Raw genomic sequence first — 25,098 nt, 5'->3', positions numbered from 1 at the left:
GGATTAGCCGAAAAATTTAAATTTCTATAAAGGCCAGGTTCCTTTCTTTGCTGTGTGTTTTATTTTAATCCCTTTCCTTTTCATTTCTAGAACTCTGACTTCTGGTTTACTGAGCGCTTTGCGCTGTTAGACGCGATCTCGATGGAGCTCCAATTAACCGCATTGTTTGGGCTATCTTATTGTCTCTTTGTGACAGCTGATGAACAAAGTGCACAAAATGCAAATATGTGTATTGAATTCTGACCAATCACCGAGCGAGAATTCAATAGTTTTACGGGTAATGACTCTGTTATTTAACACTCGCCGCGGACTCGCGAGTTCGTAATATTTTTACATCCCTGAGAGAATTCATGTTCTAGAGTGTTTTACATAAATCAACTTTTCATTTCGCGGAATCAATAATGCGCGGCAGAGTTGACAGAGAGAAAATTCCTTTCGCGTTCGACTGATGGCTGGATGCTTACAAAGATCGGACAACGGTGTAAATAGCCTCATTGAGTTATTGTTACAGTTTGTATACAATTTCTGTAAAATTCCCTGCCATCGAAGGGAAATAAATTTCCTCAATAAAGCCCTACCTGACTGATATGTTTAAATAATGAAAAAGCCACATTTTTTAATTCTTACACGTCTAGTCTGTTTTTTAAGATCTAGGAAACCAAAACTTGTGTTATCCTCGCATAAAGGGACAATATTTTCAACGGTAATTTGAGATTTAGAGGGCAAACAACTACTTGATTTTGCCGTCCTGTTGCGGAGTTACTAATCTTCAAGGTATTTCACTTCAAATATTTAATTCTCGCAGTGGATTCGTCATTTTGATCGCTGTATGAAATGCTCTCATATATTTAGATGATTGCCACACTGGTTATGTCCATCATACTGTGATCTTGTGTATTTTTAGACCACCGTAGCGGGCTAAAACCACTCGGCCGGGGAACGATTATTAAAGTTCCTCAAACATCGCCGATTGCGGGCCGATCGTTCCAAGTCACTTGCAAATCGAAATTTCTTCGCTCGCGTCAGCAAAAATCGGTAAAAAATTACAGTGGAAGTTTTATATTTTGAAACGTAAAGTTTTGGCAAATTTACATAGTCACAACCATGGGTTTTCCTTCAGGGTCCATTTTTACCAACCGGCGAACTTCAAGGCAAGTTTTTTCGCTGTCTGAGCCAACGTTAGGTTCGTGATCGCAAGAGATTACCTCAAGGGATTCTCAAGAAGCAAAAATGTTGTCTACGAAGCTTTTCCGGTCGCCGACTGGCGAGTATTTGAGGGGAGGAGTAATGAGATGAAAGTGGTAATTCTTTACCGTAACTCGTGGCGTAGCGAGTCAGTTTACTTTTGATTATTTCACGAGGCATTGTTTTACAATTCTGTGACGTCACGTACCACATGCGCTTTATGCTTTCCTTCGCCCTTCTTTCCTCAATATCGCACCAAACAACCCTAAAAGGTAAATTTTCACGTTGATTCCAAGTTTCGCCGCTTTCTTCAATACTCCATAGTATTTCGAACTTCGGGGACTCTTCAGTTGTTCATAAACTAGATTTGCACACGTGTTGCAGAATTTCCAGAGCTCGATTTGCAGGTTTCCTGAGCTTTCGAGACTTAAAATTCCCTCAAAACGCCATCCAAAATGGCTGTTTTTGTCTTTCTCCGACGAAGGCCAGATGATGTGTAGGGGACAGGCTGGAAATCACAGAAAAGACTAGAAGCATATCAAGAACGACTTTTGCCGGTAAGAACTCGATTTTAATGTATTTCCAGGCTTCCTATCCTTATCAAATAGTTTGTAACTTTCCTCTGCGTACTTCGCTTGAATTTTGTCGTTAAATTCAGGGCGGGGAAATACTCGGCGAAGCAAATCGCTTTGGCAAGGAATCTTGACGGTTTTTCCAACTTTGGTCGATGGAACAATACTCTAAAATAGTTTTTCTAACAGTTGTAAATAAACATGTGTATTAACAACGCATAATACCTCCCTTATAGCTCGATATTCTTGACTCGGCGTAAGCACGCATTTCGTGGCCACCAACATATCTATTTAAGCTATTGTTTCGTACTTTGACATCGTATTTCTAATCCTCAGGCATAGTTGCGAGTCCGGAAACTTCGCTGTCCTGGAATGGATCCTAGAGACGTCCCAAATCACAGTCCCGCACACACACACAGCTTTTTCGACGGCAATTCAGGTGAGCGTGTGTTTTAACGTCCTATTTCGTTTAAATTGTTTCCTAGCGTTATTTCGCCGTTACAAACAAACCTTGAAGAGATTTCGTTTTCGTTGTTTTGTGATCATATCTCAAAGCGTGCCTTCTTAAAAGTAAATTAAGTTTGTTTCATAGTTTTCTTAGTTTTGTCTCGGTGCAAACTGATCATTCGTGGTCGCAATCTTTTGTTTTAGGCCATCCAAACACCGTGCTTCGTTCTCCCCCATTGTCCCACGATCCTACCTATGGAATGCACCCTAGTGCATTTTCTATGATGGGCAGAAGACCAGGTTTGCCTGACTTTAGGGGTTCATTAGATCCTATACTTGGCTCCCAGAGCAGCCTGACCTCCCCTGGAGCGCTGCATGGCCCATTAACAGGGGGTCCTGGCAGCGCTGGTTGGTGGATGCCTCCCCATCCTCATGCCCACGGAATAACACCCGAATACTTTACAAGTCACATTACTGGAAGTTGGCTTTCTCACGAACATGATTGTGCGCTTGCCAATCACGAAAGACTTGAAGAATGCCTGTATCCGTCGGCAAGGTCCAGGGGTAGTTTGATGAATGGTGTTAATTCGTCCAGTGTTTTTGGAAGTGGTTCAGGGATATTTTATCCACCACCATCAAGTCCACAGTCTATGCACGGTTTTGTTCATCAAGCTAGTCCCACGACAAGTAGCTCAAAAAGTGGACTATCACATTGGAGTAGCCATGGCAACCATGATGGAAAGGGCATTCTTGATCTGGGAGACGGTCGTGACCTGGATATGATACCACGTCTGAACAGAAAATTAAGTAACTGCAGTGAGGAAAGTAATGACAGAGACAGTGAAATGAGACCAAGTGACGTGCCATTGCATCACAAAGAAAGGACAAAAGATGCCAAAATTGAAAGAACAAAGGCCACCAACAACATTTCCGAAAAAACAGATGCAAGATCTGGAAATAAATTGCAGCCTGAGAAAAATTCAGATAATAACAGTTCAAACAGTCAAAGGAAGATGGATCTCTCTGTGCATAGTCAAAACAGTAATGTTCCAACTCAGCAAAATAGTTTATCAGAGAAAAAGAATGAATCTAAGTCCACAGCAAGAATTTCAGAAGAGAATTACACATCGTCTGTTTCTGAACCTAGCAAGTCTTTGCCAACGCCTCCAAAATTACAGAAAGTAAAATCTGGTCCTCCGCCTCGTCTGCAAGTGCCAACATCAATTTTAAATAAAACTGAAGGAATTGTTCCCACAAAACCTGAACCACATGTCAAAGCAGGAAAAGAGATTTCTTCTTTGCTCAGAGAAGAAATGTTGAAACCAACCAAAAAAGTGGTAACAAACTCGGTTAAAGCTAAGCAAGCGCAATCAAAGGCAGACACAATGGAGAGCTTAGTCTCCAGTGAAGTGCAAAGCAAGTCAAAAAGTGCACTCTCAGAACAGAAATTGGCAAGCACATCAAAAGCTTTGCCTTCAGTTGAAAAGCTAACACCTGGCACAGCTCCTAAGCAGCCAAAAATCCCATCAGGTAAACCACCTTTAATAGCGCACTTCCGCGACGTAAAGTACAACGAGGATAGCAGTGACGATGACAGTGACAGCAGCAATGTCAGTAGTGGCAGTGAAAGTGGAAGTGGCAGTGATGATGAGAGTGAGGAGGGTGAGGAAGGAGAGAATGAAGAGGACACCAGCGGCAGTGATACAGACAGTGACGGCAGTGATGAGGAAGAAGACGGAGGCGAGCAGCATGATGATGATGACGAGGAGGAGGATGAGGATGATGTTGCTATGGAAACCCAGGAAAGTGGGGTGTCATTTGAAGAAACGTCTCATTCTTCGGGCAAAAGGAAAATGGATCAAACTTCTTCAGGTAAAGTCCAATAATGATAAAATATTTTGTCTTTAAAAATATCAAATGTGCTGTTACTTCCTGTAAGGGTTTTCAAACCTTTGTGCTGTCTGGGTTTTGTTTTCAAGTCTAGGATAGAAGTTAGAAATGAATTCCTTGTTTCCATTCATAACTTTATGAATTATTTCTATTCAGGCAGCATTCCCCTGTTTTATTTGTTCTTATAAACAGTAACATGTTGGACTTAAAAATATAAGTTTTGTTAAAAACTACACCTTTAGAATCAAGTCTAAGTTTAAAAAACAAAATCAATGGTATGCAAAAGTTGTTTAAAGGAGGAATACAAGTACAATCTTTGTCATATGCTAAGTTCATTGAGGTTTAAATTTGGTATTGGTTCAATGAAGTATCTTACCATCATGTAATTAAACCAGATTGTGTGGTTCCGTCCATTCCCCGTGGTTTTGGTTGCCCCCCCCACCCTTCCGGTCTTTCCCCCCCCCCAATTCTTATTTTTATACTCTCACCCCAATCCAAATGTTTTGTCTTTTGAAATGAGACTCAGTAAGGCCTTCTCTTCCTATCTTCCTTTTTGCAGAGCGAGGGGTCCATCTTTTCTTTTTGGCTGTCCCCTCCTCTCGCGACTTAAAACATTCCCTGTCTTATCCTCCTTCTTTAGTGTCTTCCGCAACTAGCGGTGGGCTGGGCAGCCTCGGGCACAGTGGAGTCTGGGGATGAGTTTCGCTCACGCGTCACTCGGTCCGAGAACGAAGTGTCTAGTAGCGCTAGCAAACGCTAGAAAACTCAAATGAAAAATAAAATTAAAGCTTATGATGTAAAACTCATCTCTGGAAAGGTGCTTTATTTTTTTTCAAAACAACGTACGTGAGTATGCTTTGGATCGATCGCGTGTTGCTTTAATTTATCTTCATGTTTCTTCACCCTCTGGAAATGAAACCGCCTGTGAACCCCCACCTCCCCGGAACTGGGTTTAAACCCCCCTCCCCCTTGGAATTTCCAGTGACCATCCGTGGGGGGAGTATGGATATTTTCTGGAACGACACATTGTTATTATTTGCCTTTTCTCAGATTGCTTACAAATATGAAAATTTAATATCAGACTTTCTTGAACCTGTTTATTATACTCGATCTTTACAAGCAAACTTGTTTGGTGTCAAAGATCAGAGGGATTTTAGTTTAAGACAAATTAACTGGGTGTAAGTTCTGTAGAAAACAGCAATTATTTCCCAAGCAGTTTTGCTGGAACTATGTCTGTTTACCTGCTTTGTAAATGTTACTGAAACTGCTTTTGTTACTGCATGGATAATAATGATAAACACTTTAAATTTTGGTTTGAAACAATAGGATGCATTAATTGGATTGCAATTGAATTTAATATCTTTATTTCCTAAGATGTACTAATCTCCCTGATCAAACAGACCATAAAAAGTTGCTCTTATTTCATAATCTGTTGAGCATGAAGTGAAGAGTGTGTGAGCAGAAAAATGGGGGGAAAGGGGGAAGTGCACAAATGGAAAAATGGCCATCGAAATTTGGGAGTGAGAAGATTTCCCACAACCATTATTCCACTTGTGTTCTTCAGTTTTTGTTTCATGCTCGACCTACACAGAAAAAGAAGGGACTGTTCATAGTCTATTATCAGATACAGTTGCACGTGATTACTTTAAAATCAACTTGTAACTTGATTAAATATTTTACAAAATTCATAAATTTCTTTCTCTTCATCTTAAAAATAAAATTATTTGTTGTAGGAACTCCTAGAAAAAGATGCAGGGCCGTGGATGAAGAAGCCGTCAAGATTCCTTTAGCAAAGGGGTAACAATATGCTTTGTTAATAAAATATTTTGTTCTCAAAATAGCTCTCCATAATCAAACATACTTACTAATACTTTTTATTATTATTATTTTTTTTTTTTTTTTTTTTTTTTTTTTTTTTTTTTTTTGTGTTTTTTTTTTTTTTTTTTTTTTTTTTTTTTTTTGGGGGGGGGGGGGGGGGGAGGAAAAAAAACCCCAAAAAAAAAAAAAAAAGATTTAATGAATTTATAAAGACAATTAATTAAAAATAAAATGAAAACAGAAACAGTGGAAATGCAATGTGGTTGTAATTAGGTTTAATCTGTTTATTATTAAATCGATAACATTTTTATTGTTTTTATCTGCTTTGAAAGTTCAAGGTTATGCTATTTTGTGTTTCTTCCCTGTTATCTTTAGTTACTATCCTCGCAGCTTAAAAATGACCACAAACAGACCACAGAAGTGAATTTTCCAAGATTGCTTTAATCTTGTCTAGTATTGAAAATCCACGTTTTCATCTATTAGGTGTTGGGGTGTCTTAGTCTTCATTTGGTGTTGCGGTTTTATTTACCATCTAGAATATTTTGCTAAGTAGACTTCCACTGTAACCAGGAATTGCATTTGCGTTTTTAGGTGGCGGCGCCAGACCCGCCTGCGGCAAGTTGGACCTTCTGGTGGACTGAGAGGCGATGTTTACTATTTTGCACCTTGCGGCAAGAAGCTTCGTACATATCCTGAGGTTACGCGGGTGAGTGGAAACATTCCCTACTGAGGAATATGTGTACAGGATTCTAGAATGCGATCAGTGCTTTTCAGCACTACCAGCATTGAAGGAAGAAGTGCAAGTTGATGGTAAATTCCAGTCTCCATGACCAGACTAACCCTGCAGTTTTTGTCTCAGAGTTGCTAAGCAACTGACCATGCCATGATGGACTTGACAATTGGCATGACACTTTTTGTCAATCTCATCCTGAGAGCCTGCTTTTGGTTTGGTCAGCACAAAGAACTGGACTTTGGCCAAGTCCAATTTGAAACCTTGCGATTCACAGACTTCCAGTTGTTAAAAAAAAAAAGATTTACACAGACTTAGAGATGATTCCACTCAAATCTTATTGGTTGACAAGTTATAATGATTACTCTGTGCATGCCCAAAATCAGACTTGGCCAGAGTCCATGTTCTTGGTACTGAAAAATGGGCTCTGAGGAAAAGATTGTATTCTTGTGTGCTTACTCTGTTCTTTCACTGGAGAATGAGAATTGGAATTTCTTTGAGTGCTTTATTGAAGACATAATAAAAATGGCGTTTCTTCTCCTGACTGAAATATACTTTCTGTCTGCGAAATCAGTTGTTGGTAACTAAAAGTTATTTCAATTTGTACCAGACTTTCCATTCACCAGTTCACAGGAATGACCTATTATTGTTAGCCTCAATCAGTACATAATTTATTTTTTCATAGTACCTTACCAAGAATGGCATCACAGATGTGACTCAAGAAAACTTCAGCTTTAGTACAAAACTCCATATTGGAGAGTTTCTGGAATGCAGAGAGGTTTGTCATGTTGTTATTTGTAACATTAAAGTGTATATCTTTCATTAAAAAACAAGCATGCAGTTCCACTCAAACACGTATACCACATTCTCACAAGGTTCAAAATGAGTACAGTCAACTCTCAGCGACTCTAAAACCGATGCCATTGGGACTGGCCCCAACTGTCCATCTCAAGAAGGTGTCGGTCTAATAGGGAGTTTAGTTACAGTAAAATGACTGGAAATGGCATGGATGGGACCAACACCAGGTGTCCATCTTAGAGAGGTGTCCGTCTTATAGGGAATTTAGTTACAGTAAAATGACTGAAAATGGCGGGGATGGGACCAACACTAGGTGTCCATCTTATTGAGGTGTCTGTTAAGAGAGAGAGAGAGAGAGAGAGTTGACTATCTGTTTCTAAATTCCATATTCCCTTTTTGCATGATGTTATATAATCAGTCAAATTGATAACATTTTTGCAAATCTTAATTGCCAAGCTTAAAACAGATCCTGAAGCTCCTCTTACTGATTAAAGTCAACTTCTTGATATTAGGTTTGAGAATTTGTTACTGTACAGTACATCCAAGATGCTCTCTCCTTGTTGACAATTTTGTTTATTCTCACCTGACCAGCATTGTGTTGTACAAGGAGAAGTTACACATTTGGAATGTATTATTTATATTTGTTTTTTTTTCTCAGGGTTCTGTGTTTGAACCTCTGCCAGAGGAAGAAGTAAACAGAAGAAAACAGGAAGATGAGGAAAAGAACCGAGCTAAAATGGAAAAATTGAACAAGAAGCAAGAGAAGAAGCAAAAGCAAGCTGGTAAGTTGGAATCAAAGGTCTTTCTTAATAGTTTAAAACCAAACACTTGTGCATAAATTTTGGTTGTCATGTTGTTGAGGTTAACTTCCTAGAAGTCGGAAAAGTTATTAGTCATTGTATTGTAGTATAAAGGTGAACTGTTGATATCACTTGATCAATTAATCAATCATGGAGAGCAAATAGATCACAATCCTCTAAGGCACTGCTCTGATTGATGAAAATTGACCTTTCATTGCATACATGCTTGCCTTGCAAAAGAGCATTACTTTAAATTTTTGACTACATTATTATCTTGTGCTTTGTGGATTTGACGAGAATGCTGCATATGAAAGGAATCGTCATTATTACAGTAAACTGCTTTCCATCTTGTGATTAGTTGTATTAACCTTACTACATCGGAATACAATAGTGCAACCACTGCTTTGTGTGTTGACCATCTGTTTTCTTACAATTATCTGATTGTTTATCTCTGGCATTGATGGGAGTGAAAAAGTAAACACAAATTGATTCTTGTTCTGCCAAAAATGCATTGTTCATCATCAACCAGTTTTGGGCTGAAAGTTGTGCTCCAAATTTGATTCAGTGAAGGTGATTTCAATTTCACTGCAGAAATGGTACAGAAAGCTATGGAAGCTAAACTTGTAAGAAAAGCTCAACGGCAAGCTGCCATGGACGCTGCTAAGATGGCCAAGAGAGAAAGAGGTTAATTAAGACTTATGTTATTAGTGATGGTAATAGGACTGAGTGGGGTACAATTCTAGGAGTAAACTACGATCAGGCAAATAATTTCAATACCAGATGAGTATTGATTGGGAAGCTGGTGTGAAAATACTGGTACAGTTGTTATTCCTGAATTGTAAAACACAAAGTCCTGTTATCAATTAATCAACTCGCTATGTCTACCTAATCTTGTACTTGACACTTTTGGCCATGTCTGACCATTTCATTTCAGAAATGGCCCAAAAAGCAGCTGCAGCTAAACGACTAGAAAAAGTACAGCGCGAAGCTGCTTTGGAAGCAGTTAAGATGGCCAAAAGAGAGAGAGGTGTTTATAAAATTCACATATTTGTCGTTTGCTAGCATTGCATTTAAACGGCAAAGTTTTTAAGATACTTTTGTCCAGGCACTGCAATATAGTTATTATTTTACCGGCTTAAATTAATGTATGCCACTCCCAGGTTGGTGATGTCAATTCCCGCAAATTTAAAACTGTTGTAATCATTATCAAGTGATACCTCATTTTGTAGCAGGTTTTGGAGTTTATCATCACTGGTCTGACCTGTGGAGCAGGTGATTGTAGGGTTTCTCCAGTGATGGTGGGTCTGTCATCCAGAGTCTTTGGGTTGTTGGGGCTTTTCAAGTTCTGCAGTTGATCAAGAATGGTTTCTTTGGTGTCCAAAATAAGTCTTTCCTCGGGAAGGTTAAGAAGGATCTTCCATGTTGACTAACACATCCCTGTTTAATCTTAAGACGGAACATGAGAAACAAAATTCTTTGGTGTTTGATGAATAACTGTTCCATCTCTAAAGTCACGGAAATGCAAATGACAATATTATTGTCTAGACCCAAGGTAAAACTCATTAGTACAACTGTCATTTTTGTGTTTGTTTGATTTCTCATATATAGCTGAGGCCAGGATGCGCAACAAGGCAATGAAGCGAGAAGCCATACAAGCAGCACGAGAAGCCAAGAAGGAAAGAGGTGAATATAATTTTGCTCTAACATGTATATAGTTTTGTTCATACAGCCTGAGCTTATCCCAATTTCCATTGCATCAAGCGACTGGTATCTCAACTCTCCCTAAATAGGATGCTAGTCTATTGCAGGTAACCCCCAGCATTTTTAACAGGATACCCAACATTGTGACACAGGTCAGGGCTCACCCCTGCCTTTGTTAATCCAAAGTAGCCATGCCTTCCATACTCTTTGAATTGAGTGTGATAACAGACATATCTGACAGTGCTTGTTTCTTTCAGTGAGGATGCTTGCAGAACAGAAGCGTCTTGCTAAAGAGAGGGCCAGGGAGCAGAGACAAATGGTAAGTAGAGGGGTTTTCACTTGAGTGTCGAAAGTTAATTGCGTTTGCTTTGGTTTTGCATTACTTCGCTTAGTGATTGGCTTAAAAATCTCGCGCCACTTTCTCAGCCAATCAGGAGTAAAACCAAAACCAATTGTGACTCGCGCGCGCACGTTTTCCCGCGCTTTGTGCCAGCTACATGTATTTGCTTCGAGTTTTGATTGGTTTACTGGATTGTCTGTGTCCTTTGTGATTGGCCAAAAAAAGTAATTACTTTGGTTTTGGTTTTACGACACTCAATTGAAAACTGCTCTAATAGTATATATATTATGATCAAAGACGTTCTAATGGAAACAGTGTAAGGCTCCTAATTTGTCAAACTATAGTGTGTTTAGGTGATTGGGTAAAAACATCGTTGACTGAACAATCACCATAGTAGTTATACTGAGGAGTAACTGATCATTTCGTCAGGCTCGTCGTAAAAAGAAAGAAGATGCAGCTAATGCCAAGTATGAGGACGCCATGAAGAAGGCGAAGGTAAAGAACATGCTGTGGGTTTTTGCACTTTTAGAAAGAGAAACTGTTGGTTCAGACTAAGTTTTGAAATTGGCCTTGAAGCAGTTGGGAAACCAATGTAGTGTACGAACTGTTTACAGTTACGCTATGATTTTATGGCTTTTCCCCCTCTCCACTGAGTTGACAGTGTGCTTGTTTGAATAGAGTGGTGGCTTGCTTTCCTTAAAAAGTTGTCTTTTGTTTTTATTTAGGAAAGGGAACTTAAACGGCAGCAGTCTGTTCTTCTTAAGCAGCAAGTATGTAGTACGCTTTTTAAAGGACTGTATACATCTATAGTTTGGCATGTTTAAACAGCCGTATGTCTTGGATAGTACTTTGTTTAGTACACAATGTAGTGATTTTTTGCTGGAATTTGACTGTGTTTGCCTCTGTTCACCAGGAAAAGGAGCAGAAAAAGCAGCAACAAATGATGATCAGAGCAATTGAATCTCAAAGAAAACAGGAGGTGGGGTATATTTAGTGACCTTACACAAGCACAAAACAAACAGACAAATGTGCAAACTGACAGACATAAAAATGACAGAATGGACAGACAGACAAAAATTGCCTTTTTTCTTTTCACCGCTAACAATGCACTTAGGTCTTCATTCTCAGCACCTACCTGTTTACATTTATTGTAAAATACTACTAAAGAGAATTTAGGAATTAAAACTGTCTTATTTGTTTTCAGGAGCGTGAGAGATTAAAGGAGGAGAAGAAGATGGAAAAGAAGTTATTGAGAGAGAAAAAACTTGTAAGAAATGTGATGTTTATTACTTTGCCATAAGACAATTTTTGTGTAAAATAAATCATTCAAAATTCAAATTCATTGAAAAAAAGCATCTCTCATACTTTGGAAAACAATTTCTTCAGGAACAAAAGAGAAGGGAGATGATCTTAGCTCGTGAATTAAAGAAGCCAGTAGAAGACATGGTACTAAAGGACAGCAAGGTAATAATTTGTTAGAACTGAACTACACAATAAAGTTACGAGACAATATGTTGAAAAAAATGCTTGTATAAAATTGTGTCCTTTACCCTTAAGTGTTTTGTAAGGTCTTGTGAGGGAACGAGCTAGGTTATAGTCCTCCTCCTCCTCTCCTTACCCCTTCCCCCCACTCAAACAAAATGAAAGCAGACCAATTAACAGCACAAAATGAATTTGTTGAATTGAAGTGGTACTCAGTTGTGGTACTGTTTGCATGCTTGATTTTCTTCTTTTAACTGCCTTGAACTGTGTAATCTGGATGGGCAAACAATTTCACTTGTTTTTTCACAGCTTGGTAAAACAACCTTGAAGTTCGATATTTGTTGATTTGTTGATTTGCTGGAAAAAATTTTTAGAAAGTGAACTTTTCCAATTAAATTGTTGTCTTTTCCTACTTAGGCTTTACCTGAGTTAACACGAGTAAAGGGTCTTGAGATACCTGGTGGGGCATTTGCAGACTTGCTGATGGTGCAAGAATTTGTGCACAACTTTGGAGAAGCTTTAGACCTGGGTAAGAAGGTTATACGAAGTGATCAACATCTGTAATAGTTACAATCACTCAAGCAAATAAAACAAACAAAAACTTAAAATGAACAAAAAATAGATGAGAATTGCAAGAGGAGTCGAACTTGGGACTACTTAGAACAAACCCAGCTAGTGGCAGGGTAGAGGTTTTAGTGCAGGACCTAAGGATTACTTGGGATTATAAGACTTTGCTGTGGTAACTTGGTTACACTGCCTTCGCCAACTAGGGAAAATTGACCAGACATAGGACAATGAATGTTGAGCTTGTGAATACAAACTTGTGAAAAATTTTGGCCATTAATGCTTAAATGTGTCACCTTGAACATTTATAATATTTTTTTCTACAGATTCTTCTGAAATCCCATCCCTGTGGGAGATGCAGTCGTCGTTGTTAAATGACAGCAGTGAGGATGTTCTTGTGCCTCTGTGTCAGAGTCTTCTTATCTCTGCTTTGGAGGATCCAGGATGTGAAGGACCCAATGTGAGTCAAGCCAAATGCCAATAATTTTCCATAGCTTTATGTAGATGGTACAGCTGGAAAAATAGAAGGTTTTCTAAAAGATAAGCTTGAGTACTCCTTGTAGGGTTTGAAATGTACCTTTCCAAGTCTCTAGCCTGAGTGGATATCAATGTCAAAACCTTTGCTAGGAACACATAGTTGATAACAATCATTTTATGCCTTGCTTTAAAATTTAATAATTCCGTTGAAATTGTAGTGTGAAATGGTGACTGATGTTGTTCTGATCTTTCCACAGGCGTTTACAACATTAGGAGTTGCATTAGCCAAAGTGGAGCTGAATGAATCAAATTTCTCAGAAGTTTTGAGACTATTCGTCTTGGCAAGAAATGCTGGAGATCCACACCCGGTGAGGAATGCCAAAAAATATTCATTAACATGTTAACTTGTTTTTTTCCTTTTTTGCTGTGCAAGTCCCACAAATGATTAACTCCCGAGTTCTACTTGCAATATCAATACAATATCTAGTGTTCAGGTTTTGGGAACATCAAAGATTTATTAACTAGCGGAATAATGTCTTGATGCTGGGTTGTCAAAAATAGCCAGCCTCTGGGAAAATCGATGCCTACTTCATTATCTTGCCTGGCTGCTCTTGTGTTTGTTTGTGTAGCATGGCATTTTTTTTTTGCACAGCCAGCCAGTCTCTTTCAAAAGGAAGTCATCTACTTTAAAATTTCTGACAATCCTATTGATGTTACACAAAATTCTCCAAACTAACATTTAGAGAAATGTATGGTGATTGGTAAGGAGAAGAATCATGTAAGGGTATGGTGGGGACACATTTGCTTCAGATTGTTTTAATGAGTGGATGTCAGTAATATAATTAATCCAGGCTGGCATGCTAACTGTGTTATCAATATTGTTGACCAGCTCTCAGATGCTTTGTCAAGCACTCCGTTCCAAGCACTGACCATGTCAGACAAGGCAGGAGTCATGGCTTACATATGTAATGAGCTGCTCTGTAGCAGAACTATCTGCAGGTATGTTGATTTTTTTGCTTCTGTGATTTTGGGTTACTGCCTTTTTCACTATTCTTCATATACCAACAAAGATTTATTTCCTTTCTAAATCGAACATTTGAAAACCCTGGGTGTATGGGTCTGGTAGCAGTTATTACAAAATCTTGTATGAATGGCTTGCTACCCTTTGTGTGAGCATTAGAACAAACGACAGGAACAATGCTCCTGGCCCCCAGAACAGTAGCAACTGCTACACAGAGGACCAGTAGAATTACAAGCTTACAAGAGCTGCTACACTACAGGAGAAAAGAGAACAATAAAACAAACAACAGGAACAATGCCCCTAGCCCCCAAAACAATAGCAACTGCTACACAGAGGACCAGTAGAATTACCACCTTATGAGAACTGCTTCTCTACTGAAATTGCATTGGCTTAATAAAACTACGCAGTAGAAAGAAAACAAGAACATCCAGATGCTACATGTTCTTACCCAGTTAGTGGTGACATCACATCTTTAGTGCTTGCTTCTTTCTTTTAGTTTTTGGGATATTTTAATAGATCTGCAAGGTTAACAGGTTACATGTAATGTCAAGTGTTTAAGTTTTCTTGTTCATTTCCCAGGGAAATTGAAAGCAGCATCGAACACATGTCAAATTTACGACGGGAAAAGTGGGTCGTGGAAGGCAAAATACGAAAGTAAGTCAGTTAATATGGGATTAACATGTATTAATTAAGTTTTGTAATTGTTGTGTCATATGCTGAATAAAATAAAAAAAAAAAAAAAAAATTTTCTCTGTGACACTTCTCCATAACTTTGTAAAAAGTGTTAAAACTAAGATTATTAATAGAAGTGATTTCACTTTCGTATCTAGGTTGAAAGCAATCCAGGCTGAAAAGTACCCAGTTGTGAAAGTGAAAAAGCCGCCTGGCCGTCCAAGAGCCGATGTCAACATTCCTGACCCTGAGGGTGAAAACAGCAACTCCATAGCTGACGACAGCATGCAGGGTAATGAAGATGACGAGGAGGAAGAGGAAGAAGAGGAGGAGGACGAGGATGATGATGATGACGACGATGGTGAGGGAGGTGGTGACGGCACGCAGTCCAGTGACGAGTCCGAGGAAGAGGATGTAAGTGATTGTCAGATGACTTGTGATTGAAATTAGCAATGGGACAGCAAAAAAGCTCATTCTGGTCCCCATAGCCCTTTACGCTTCTTTCAGTCGGCAAGGCCTTGGCATGAGAAATGAAGGGGTTCTGGAGACACAGGATTTTCAGTCCTAGATTCTAGGACTTCTGTCTTCATTTACGCAATCGTGATGTTCTATATACTGTGTGAGAAAGTCATGGCATTTCGGCCTGTGTTCAAGATTTCATTGTTTCAATCAGCCAAACAAAAAAAATTAAACTAATTTTAGAAATCCTATGTTCCCAGAGCCCTTTGTTTCTCATGCCAGGGCCCTGCCGGCTAAGAAAAACAAAAAGGGCTATGGGGACGAGAATGGAAAAAGCTATGATTGACGACTTAAAGATACAAGAAAATAAATAAATAAAAATATTAAAAATATATTTCTAAACAGGATGCTGGTGAGCCCACAACTCAAGAAGAACTTGAAAGGAGGCTGAAGAAATTTGAGAAGGTAAGAAAAGAGTGGAGAATTATTTGTTTATTTATTGTTAAACGTGTCTTATCACTTTATTCCTCTTGCATGTCATTATTTTAAATAGCTGTATGAATAAAATTATTTTTACTTTTTTTTTTCAGAAACATACAAAGTTTCGTTCCAAACTGTTTGGTTCTTCTCATGCACTGCGAGCCCTGTGCTTGGGTCAGGATCGATACAAACGACGCTACTGGATTCTGCCTCATGGGGGAGGTATTTTTGCTGAGGGAATGGAGACAGCAGAAAAAGAAATTGTCCTTGATTTAAAGCCTGAGGGTGAGGCTATCAACCACTCGGAAGTCAAGCACGAAAATATGGAGGTTGACGGCGTAAAGCAAGTGCAGAAAATAGAGCCAAGCAAAGATGGTGGGGTACAAGAATCAGGAAAAGAGACTGTAATTAAGTCCCCCACAGCACTTAAGTCTCCTCTTAAATCGCCTGTGCATTTATCATCAGAAAGTGTTCTCAAACCAGACAATAACACTGTTATAGCCCCATCAGGTGACAACAAGGTTGAGGTAAATAACCATCATGGAAATGTTCAGACACAGGCCAACACATGCATATCAACTGCAGCAAGTAGGAATGCTTTGGAGATCCAGCGAATTGAAAACCTGTTTAAAAGTGAGCCATCGACTTCAAAGCCCAGTCCTAGTCTTCAAAAACGTTCAAATGTGCAGCAAACACAGGGAGGAGGCTCTTGGTTTAGTCTTCTTCCACGCATGCCCTGCGATGAGTCTTCACTGACTCTCTCCCATACCCACAACAGTGGAAACTTTGTCCCCACGTACAGCAAGAGAGGCGATACAGACATTATGAGTACCCCTCCATTGAAACGACCACCAGGTCGTCCACCAAGAATTTCTAATCCAAGCTATGATAGCACAAATCATCAAGCAGGGCCAAGCACTTTGTCACAAGAGCTGGCTCAACAAGCAACTACCATTCAGTTTCTTCCTCAGTTACCTGTGAAGAGGCCGCCTGGACGGCCCCCTAAGTCATCCTACCAGACTTTGAATTTAGTGTATTTGGATGGAAATCCTGGAGGCAATATGCCGACATCTACCTTGGCACTCAGTACACAGTCGGCATCCACTATGTCACTGTCATTTGAGGAGTTGAAGAGGAATGTGCTGGAGTCTCTGATGCAGGAACCTGCACCTATTCCACCTGGTTAGTGATGCTTCTTAACCTGTCATCTCCTAAGTGTGGCAAATTAAAGACCAAAAGTGTTTTCCGCTTGCTGAGGAACAAATGGAGAAGAAAATGTTTTTCTCACACACATCTGGGAGTCTAGTTGCTAGTGTGCGGGGGTCATACGACACATGGTTTATCATAGTTTTTACTTTTCTTGTTGCCATTCACTACTGCCTGACTCCCGCCCACGCACCTTTTTCCAGTGTTGGCAATTGCATTGCAAGAAATCAGTCGTTTTTGTTGTCGATCTGTTTGTTTTGTTTTAAATGAAGGTCAGGCTGTGTGGTTCGGCTTGTTATGGCTCCCATTTGTGTGTGAGAACTTTAGTTTGCTTATTGCATAAAACAAACAACAACTTCATATGAAAGTACTATTCAAAAGCATTTTTTCAATTACGACACATGAGGGTTTCATCGACAGACTTGAAGTTAGAACCACCACATACCGCATAATAAACAGTACACCATGAATGTACTGCTCAGTAGCTTTTACTTTAATTGTCACACACTAGGGTTTTATCCACAGACTTTTAAGTTAGAATCACCTCTTACAATGTGCACCTTAGACATGTGCTCGTACTATCTTTCACTTGAATGGCACACTAGGCAGTGTCTTAAATGTTATTAATTCAATAAACATGTACAAAGTGGCTGTTATTCCAGTTGGGTAAAAATAATTGTAACAAGGAGAGAACCATTAACAAAATCAACCAACCTTCGACACTGGGTTCCAAGTGCTAGTGCTTATCAAACTATGCTATCCTTACTCCCCCCCCCCCCTCAAGCCTATGTGTATTATTTTTGCAATGATCTAAAAAATTGATGACAAAGAAGGCTTCATTCATTGTTTCTTGTTATTTAGAGTTACAACATGGCTGGTGGAGAATAACAGAACCCTCTCAGCTGAAGGAACTTGTCAAAATTCTGCATTCAAGGTAAATGAAAGAGCAGTAATAACTTTGAAACTTCATTTTTATGAGTTACCACTTATATTTTGTGTGATAATTTAATCACTCATTCTTTGCTACCATTGTCTTCCTGTGCAGAGGAATAAGAGAAAAGATTCTTCAAAAGAACTTCCAGAAGTATTCGGAGTATGCCAACAGCTCATGTACCAAGGGTGATCAAGGTAGATAAATTAGGCTGACTAAAACCTCCACTTATAGGCCATTTTCAAGTAGACCATAATACTCTTTGTTGTTCCTCCAAAATTTTAACAACAACAACAACAACAACAACTTGCTGTCCCAAGAGAAATTGAAAAAAACATACCTTCCTATAATCCCTATTTTTGTCATGTCCCTAAACTGATCCATACACTTCAATAATGAATATGAAAACCTCCATATAACCTCCATCGCAGAATTACCCCCAGCATTAATTTGCTGGAACCTATTTATACACCTGGGTGGAGAGAGGCTCAAGACAAGTATCTAACCTAAGAACACAATGCAGTGACCCAACCCAGGCTCAAATTCCAGACTGTTCAATCTGGAGTCCAGCACGCTAACAATTAGGTCACCATGCCTCCCACTAACAGCCCCTAGTATTAGAACAGACTCAATCAAGTTTAGTAAAATAGATGCAGTCAGTACTCATGAACCAAAAACATTTTTGTTTCTCTTGAAAACAAAAGTTGAGAGTGATTCTGACGATGATGAAGAGACACCAGTGGAGTCAGCCGGCACTGAGAAAAACAAAGATAATCCTATTGAGGATAAAATGTTTCCAGAGGTGGCATTTGCTGTCAACAAGGCAATTCTAAGAGAAGTCGAGGAGATGGAAGAGAAAGTGTTTACTGCAAGTTTGCAAGTAAAGGTAAGTATTGTTTTTTTTTTTTTAAACAAGAAATATTCTTATTTTATTAGTGATTTACTGAAAAGAATGTTTTAAGACTAAGTCTTGAAAGACTTGATGGACATTGTGTGAACAGTTTACGTGTAAATTGGTCTTTAACATGGTAGTTAACATGTAATGCTTGTTTTAGGGCTGGAGGTTACCTGCCAAAGCTTCAAAGGGACTCAGTCATAATTCTATGTCTGGTGAGTGGATCATGCACGTTTTGGGTAATTTTTATGATCATGGCTAACATTTTTAAATCGACATGTCAGATGTGACCTACACTTTTTCTAGCGCTAGGTTTTTGGTTTTGCAAGCAATATTATTGCTCTTCATTTGGAAATCAACCACTGCGGCAAAATAAAATGGTTAACTGAAATAGTGAGCATTGCTTTCTTAGGTTCACTTTGTTTTCCATGAAAAAGCCGGCATTGCAGTGGCAAATAATATGCAATGCCTTTAGTTAATGATTTACCTTTGTTATTTTCTGCAATCTGTTTTTAGATCGTGTTTTATGTAACTAGTAGATTTTGAAACTCTGTTTTATAAGACTCTTTGCTGTTTCTTTTAGAAACCAACCCAAGTTCTGAAAACAATCCATTAGCAATTGCAATAACCAGACTGCTGGCATTGGAACAGGCAATAGAAAGACGCTATCTGAAACATCCTCTGAGAAATGAGTAAGTTATTTTTGCTGTCTTATTCTCCAGAGCTTAGTGATCTAACTTCAAACATACAGGTCAGGAGAGCAAAAGAAGTTGTAACTGAGAAGCAAATTGTCCTAACAATAATTAAGAAAATGTACACAGTAAAAGAGAATTTGGATGCTGAACTGTGGACACTAATTTTGTCCAGGTGTTTAATTGATGTAATTAATATTTATATTTCTTTCTAGTAAACTCCACATTCCTTCAAATATTGGTACAGCAGCTGCCCCAGGGGAGGTACCATCAGGAGGTAAGTGTTTTGTCAGAAGGGCTTCCTTGCATGGGTCCTGTGAGGATTGTTAGAAGAGTTGTTTGCTTCTCAATTTTGGCTTACATTATTCCCTGTATTAGTATTGGAGGCATTTCGCTGACAGTTTTGGAACAATTCTTTGTTTTCTTTGCAGAGGATGGGCAACCAAAAGAAGCTGAAAAGATGGAGTAAGTAGCATTACTTTTGCTTTGGAGTTTCTTCCATGTAATTCACAAAGTCTTGAAGTAATATATCAAACACACGAGAGATACTGATTCATTTGGGATATCTAAACACCAAGAAGAGAGTTGAAATTAGAATGCCTAGCGGAGTATTTTTGACGAAATTCTGGGCATAGCCGATAAAACACTGTCTCGAGTTGTTTGATATATCGAAAAAAAACGACTATGAAGTAAACAGAGAAACCCTTCTAAAATCGTAAAAATCTATGCTAATTAAGACCGGGTATGCAAACCTCCTTCAAGGTTATGTTTTTCTTTGTTTTCACTTGATGAATGATTAATGAGTTCATGAAAAAACTCTTCTCTTCTTTTCTCTTCTCTTGCTTGTAATTTGTGTGAAATGAAGAAATCTAAAAAGATACCAAAATATTCATAACCACAGTTTAGTTCTTGGATCCCCTAACTGGAATGGGAAGTAGATGTTATGTTATTTATTTAAAGAACTAAAATTGGCGAAACTTTGTGTAATAAATTCTGTTTGTTTGTTTGTAGGGTTGGCGAGGAAATGATGACCCCGGCATTAAAGATCTGGCGTAACGCAGTAGTGACGTCACAGTCTGCTTCTCAGCTGTCCATGTGTCTGTTCATGTTATATGACTGCGTGGCCTGGGAAAAGTCCATCATGAAAGTGGTAAGAGAGTAATGGCATACCTGATCAGGAATTATTGCATGTGAAGGCACTAACAACAGGAGAAAAAAAAAAAAAAATGACCCCAGCTAACAGAGCTTACAAACCGACCTCACTACTCCAGTCAGTTGTCACTTAAGACTTCATGTTACTACAAGGCTTTACAACAACATCGTCATCAACAACCTTTTTGTAATCAAAATGTGTTTCTTTAAGTGCGACGTAGTTAGCACTGCACATAGTGTAGATAATAATGGCGATGATGACCACGACAACAACGACAGCAATGATGATGTGTGAGGTGTAGCCTGAGTTAACAGAAGTACAACCAAATTTTAATTATTATTATTTTTTTTTTTATTCAGCTTCACATTTGTAATCTATTTTTAAGGAAAGTTTGTGTGATGTCCCATAACTTTACCGACTAAATTAAATGTAGATGTAGAACAACCGATCAGAGGCATAACATGGTCTCTAGTGCTATGTAACCAGTATGGATTTTTTCAGCTCGACTCTCAGAGGTACAAATTCGTGTCTTATTGTTGAGCATACATGTACCAAACATTTCTTTTTGACTTTTTCTCAAGTTCTGCCAGATTTGCCGCAAGGGTGACAATGAGGAGTTACTGCTGTTGTGTGACGGCTGTGACAGAGGTTACCACACTTACTGCTGCACGGTGAGTTGCGTGAACTTATAAAAAGACTTTTTAGTTTAGGAATTTTGCAATGGTTCAAATCTTTATAAATATTTTTTAATTATGACCCGGGCGTGGGGCAAAAAAAAATTCTGGTCCCCACGGGAATTGAGCCCCTGGCCTCCCAGATACCTGTTGGGCGCTCTAACCATCGTTCAACAATCTTGTAGTGGCGCCGCGTGGATTTCCGTCAAGAAATTGACTGATGATAATTTAACGTTTTTTATTTCTAAATGGAGCAAACTTTCCCAGCGTTTATCACCATGTTATTAACTAAAAGCGATTGATGTTGATGCGGGTTGTTTTCTGGAAATGTTTCTGACTAATTTATGTTGTGTTTGTCCACAGCCTAAGCTGTCGTCAATACCCGAGGGAGACTGGTACTGTACTGACTGCATTGTTCTGGTGAGCATGGGCACCATACCTGTTTTAATGCTGTAAAACAGCTATGGTTGTGGTAGTTTTAAGTCTTTTCCAGTTGGAGTTTGTCTTTATACGCGACACACTATACCACATGTAGAGTAGTCACGCACTGGATAGTAGTCACGCACAGTGGTCACGCACAAGATAGTAGTCACGCACACACCCGATGTTTCTTAATAGTAAACTTGCTGACTGATATCATTTCAGGCTGCTGGGGGTGATAACTGCTGTATGTGCGGCGGAGCGTCAGGCAAGATGGCCAAATGCGATAACTGTCCAAGGAACTTCCACTTACAGTGCCTTGAACCACCGCTTAGCAAGTAAGGATTACGTTCACAACACATTGAACAATGTACCGTCACTATATTTCTTTTTTTTCCCTCAAAACAGGACACATTTTAATCTTGCTATGAAGAATTTTTTCTTTGCTTTGCTTACCAAGCTCTTTCCTGTTTGTAGGCTTCCGAGAGCATCGTGGACCTGTCCAAACTGCAAAAGAGTAAGTAGAAAGCTTTACTACACACTTGTTACTCTTAATTCTATTTTTCACGCCAATATAACCCATTTTCCGTTTAGCAGAGGTTCAGGAAAGTAGTGTTTGTGCATGGCAAAATAGGATGGTTAAAACTAGGAAAATTTTGACACGGTTTACGCTTATTTTTTTCTTATTATTGGTTCAATCGTAGAAGCGAAGCAAGCCACGCAAGAAGCGGAGGATCAAAGAAGATGACGACGAACCTGACGATAGCCGGCCCCTCACCCCTCCCCCTAAGGAGGAAGTTCGCCCGCACGCCAACCGGAAACAGGCTTCCAAAGACATGGCTCCATGCCGCATGATTTTGGCGGAAATGGAGAAACACGAAGATGCCTGGCCCTTCCTGGTTCCGGTCAACCCTAAACAAGTGAGGGCATATAATAACTAAAGGCGTTTCCTTAAAGTTAATCGAAAAGTTGATTATTTACGGGTTGGCTATTTGTAGTTTTTGTAGCTGAAGGCTGCATGACGGCTGTGATCTAAATTTACCCGTGGAGGGGAGTGAGGGAGAGTAGATTGTGGGCAGTCCCACTATTTTCTCACATAACTGACCCTCAACTTTACATTGCGCGACAAAAATACTTGGGGGAGAGGTCACGTGAGTAGTTTTGTCACGATGGCGGCTTAACGATCAACGATGGCCATTTATTGAAATAAAAAAGGAAACTGTTCACAGTCTTAGTAGAACGGGGGGAGAGTGGAAGACGATTACGAAGACAAGGAAAACAATACGTTTGTTTGTTCTCCAGACTTAAGTATACTTTATCTTTCATAGCAGTTTTGATCGCTTTCCGCAAGTCACTGAAATTTACTTTTGCATTGCTTTAGTTTCCAGAGTATTACAAAATAATCAGAAGACCCATGGATTTCCACACGATGAAGATAAAGCTTCGAGACTGCCAGTAAGTATAACCCTAACTACAAAGCGTTGCCTTCCTTTGATCACAAATTGGAACGGTACTTTTCATTGAAAAGTTTTCAAATGGTACGACATCGTCCCGTACCATTGTGTTTGTTAACAATTGTACTGTTTCATGTGCCTGAAAATTCTCACCGGGGTTTCTACACAAACGGAAAGTGCTTTCTCTAATCACACACTGTTGTTGTTCACAGGTACCCAGGCCCCGCTGATTTTGTAGATGATGCACGAACAGTTTTCTTAAACTGCGAAGAATTTAACGAAGACGACTCAGAGGTAAATCACGTGATTACGCAGAGAAGTTTCCAGCCTTTCTGTTTTGAAAATTAAATCCTGAGTTATCAGCGTTTAAGACATTTCTAGTTACTCTGTGCCATGCAAGACTTATGCTAATGATCTTTCTGTCCTGTTGAATGTTTGCAGGTTGGTCAAGCTGGCAAACGACTTTTGCAATTCTTCGAGCGACGCTGGGAGGAACTTGCTCCCATGGACTAAGGGCGGGAGGGAAGGTGAGATTTTGCACACGAAATGATTACATTTAGCCCCAGGACGCTTATTTTGGGAGCTCAAATAAGGGTCTCACTAGAGAAAGGGCGATTATTAGGGACAAAGCACTTTTTTCTTTTTTGAAAAAAAAACATCTGAATGTACAAAACAAAAGAGAGATCTTTTGTTTGATGGAGATGTGCCCTCACATGAAAATTTACAGTCAAGGTACTTAAAAGTCAAGTTCTGTTTAATGTTTGGTTCCCTCCCTGTGGCCGGGTCATGGGAAATTCCGAGGGGAGGGTGTCTTTAAGACCAAAAATTTTTAAGGAAAGGATGAGCCTAAACTGGAATTTCCAGAAGGGAGAAGGGATTCAAACCAGTAAACCCTCGGTGGGGGGAGTATGGATATTTTCTGGAACAGCACAATGTGGGAATGATGTGAGTATGAGATGATCTGATCTGCTCCGCTGGGGCTGTAATTGAAGAAACACGCAATTAGGAGTGATTTTTGGGAATTGAGGCGCTTACATAAGGGGCGCTTATTGGTATAGGCATGCTAGATCGAATCTTTATGGCCACTCTATAGTTTTTTGGGTGGCAAATTAAAAAAATAATAATAATAAAAATGTTGCCTTTATTTCATTGCCCTTCACACACACTTGATTAACCCTTTCACCGCCATAACATTTTCCCTCAAATGTCATGCAATTTTTCTGTTTGACTAATGTATGTTTCTTTTGCTTCAACAGGTTTACGTAGATGAAATGAGAATAACTACCACAAAGGGAAGCCAAGAGTTTATTTTTTTTCTTTTCACGCATCGCAAACATAGTGTTAAGTTTGAAATGAATAATTCGTGATCATGCTGTTATTTTAGGGGGGTGGGGTGATGTTTTTTGTTAATGCAAGTCACTGTTGGAATTTTGTATGGGATAATCAATAGCTAGTCGCTATATGCCACGTCAGTTATGTAATCTGTCAATCAACAGAAACCTGTAAAACTTGTAAATAACAAGATTGACTAGACAGCCGACAACACGTATTTAAACCAATTAGGAACCGTTCGTACCCACAGAGGTCGGTCACTGGAGTTTTAAACTAAACGTTTTTGTATGAAATTTTTACTCTTGTAGGCTTGCTGAAATAATAAAAATGTTTTGGCTTTTTTAACTGTTTTGTGTCCAGACCATTTATTGAGTAAAAATCCAAGGCGTTGTTACGTTAGGCAGTGTTCCGAACAACTTGACACGTACTTATGTTAAGCCCCCCGGGGGGACTCCCATATTAAAGGAACGGGGATGCTCGTCGGAAATTTTGAAAAGAACCCCTAAAAGAGACCAATCTGGGCGTGGCTCAAGCTATTTCAGACCCCTTAAAGATACCAAAAACCTGAAAAGAGAATTTGTATTTGTTTATTTCTTCGTGTGCAACCCTAAACGAGGCCCTGACGGCTAAAAATTTTGGCATTATGCCCAGAACACCCTAAGCGAGACCTAAAGTCCGAAATTTATACCCCTGAGCGAGACGATGCACATCCCCGTCCCTTCCATATAGGAGTCCCCCCCCCCCTCCCGGGTGTTAAGCCTTCGCGAGACAAGATGCGCGTAAAACGTTGCTTACTAATACAAGCCTTAGGAACGCACAAAATTTCGTTACAGCGTTGTGCCATTATCTTTGCGAAAATTAGAACTTCAACTGCGCGCAACACTAGCGAGACATGATTATTTTAA

The 25,098-nt window shown here is 39.3% G+C and overlaps 1 protein-coding gene and 1 pseudogene across 6 annotated transcripts in view; one reads left to right on the top strand and one right to left on the bottom strand.

Moving 5' to 3' along the window:
* Positions 1-25,098, bottom strand: part of LOC144660023 (uncharacterized) — a 101,546-nt pseudogene that overhangs the window by 63,075 nt on the left and 13,373 nt on the right. The window lies entirely within an intron of this gene.
* Positions 902-24,538, top strand: LOC144660837 (bromodomain adjacent to zinc finger domain protein 2B-like). Of its 5 annotated transcripts, none has more exons than XM_078521564.1 (41): positions 902-1,742; positions 2,094-2,196; positions 2,409-4,076; positions 5,828-5,891; positions 6,504-6,618; positions 7,328-7,420; positions 8,099-8,222; positions 8,832-8,924; positions 9,175-9,267; positions 9,849-9,923; positions 10,199-10,260; positions 10,711-10,776; positions 11,007-11,051; positions 11,195-11,260; positions 11,486-11,548; positions 11,668-11,745; positions 12,181-12,292; positions 12,654-12,787; positions 13,062-13,172; positions 13,694-13,803; positions 14,405-14,479; positions 14,656-14,911; positions 15,362-15,421; positions 15,547-16,618; positions 17,504-17,576; positions 17,688-17,770; positions 18,278-18,459; positions 18,629-18,683; positions 19,052-19,160; positions 19,376-19,434; positions 19,592-19,625; positions 20,172-20,310; positions 20,895-20,984; positions 21,351-21,407; positions 21,633-21,745; positions 21,885-21,924; positions 22,112-22,327; positions 22,789-22,862; positions 23,074-23,155; positions 23,303-23,388; positions 24,118-24,538. In XM_078521564.1, the coding sequence occupies exons 2-40, from the start codon at positions 2,130-2,132 to the stop codon at positions 23,372-23,374; spliced, it is 6,180 nt and encodes a 2,059-aa protein (XP_078377690.1). In that variant the 5' UTR covers positions 902-1,742; positions 2,094-2,129; the 3' UTR covers positions 23,375-23,388; positions 24,118-24,538. The 5 variants fall into 5 exon arrangements, with proteins under 5 accessions (XP_078377690.1, XP_078377691.1, XP_078377689.1 ...); XM_078521563.1 differs by having other exon boundaries at positions 904-1,742; positions 19,376-19,437; XM_078521565.1 differs by lacking the exon at positions 10,711-10,776 and having other exon boundaries at positions 903-1,742; positions 19,376-19,437.

The sequence above is a fragment of the Oculina patagonica genome, chromosome 7 (genome assembly GCF_052425735.1).
Source record: "Oculina patagonica isolate OP01 chromosome 7, crgOcupat, whole genome shotgun sequence".
Classification (NCBI taxonomy): Eukaryota; Metazoa; Cnidaria; class Anthozoa; order Scleractinia; family Oculinidae; genus Oculina; species Oculina patagonica.
This window is presented reverse-complemented; position numbering and strand designations above follow the sequence as displayed.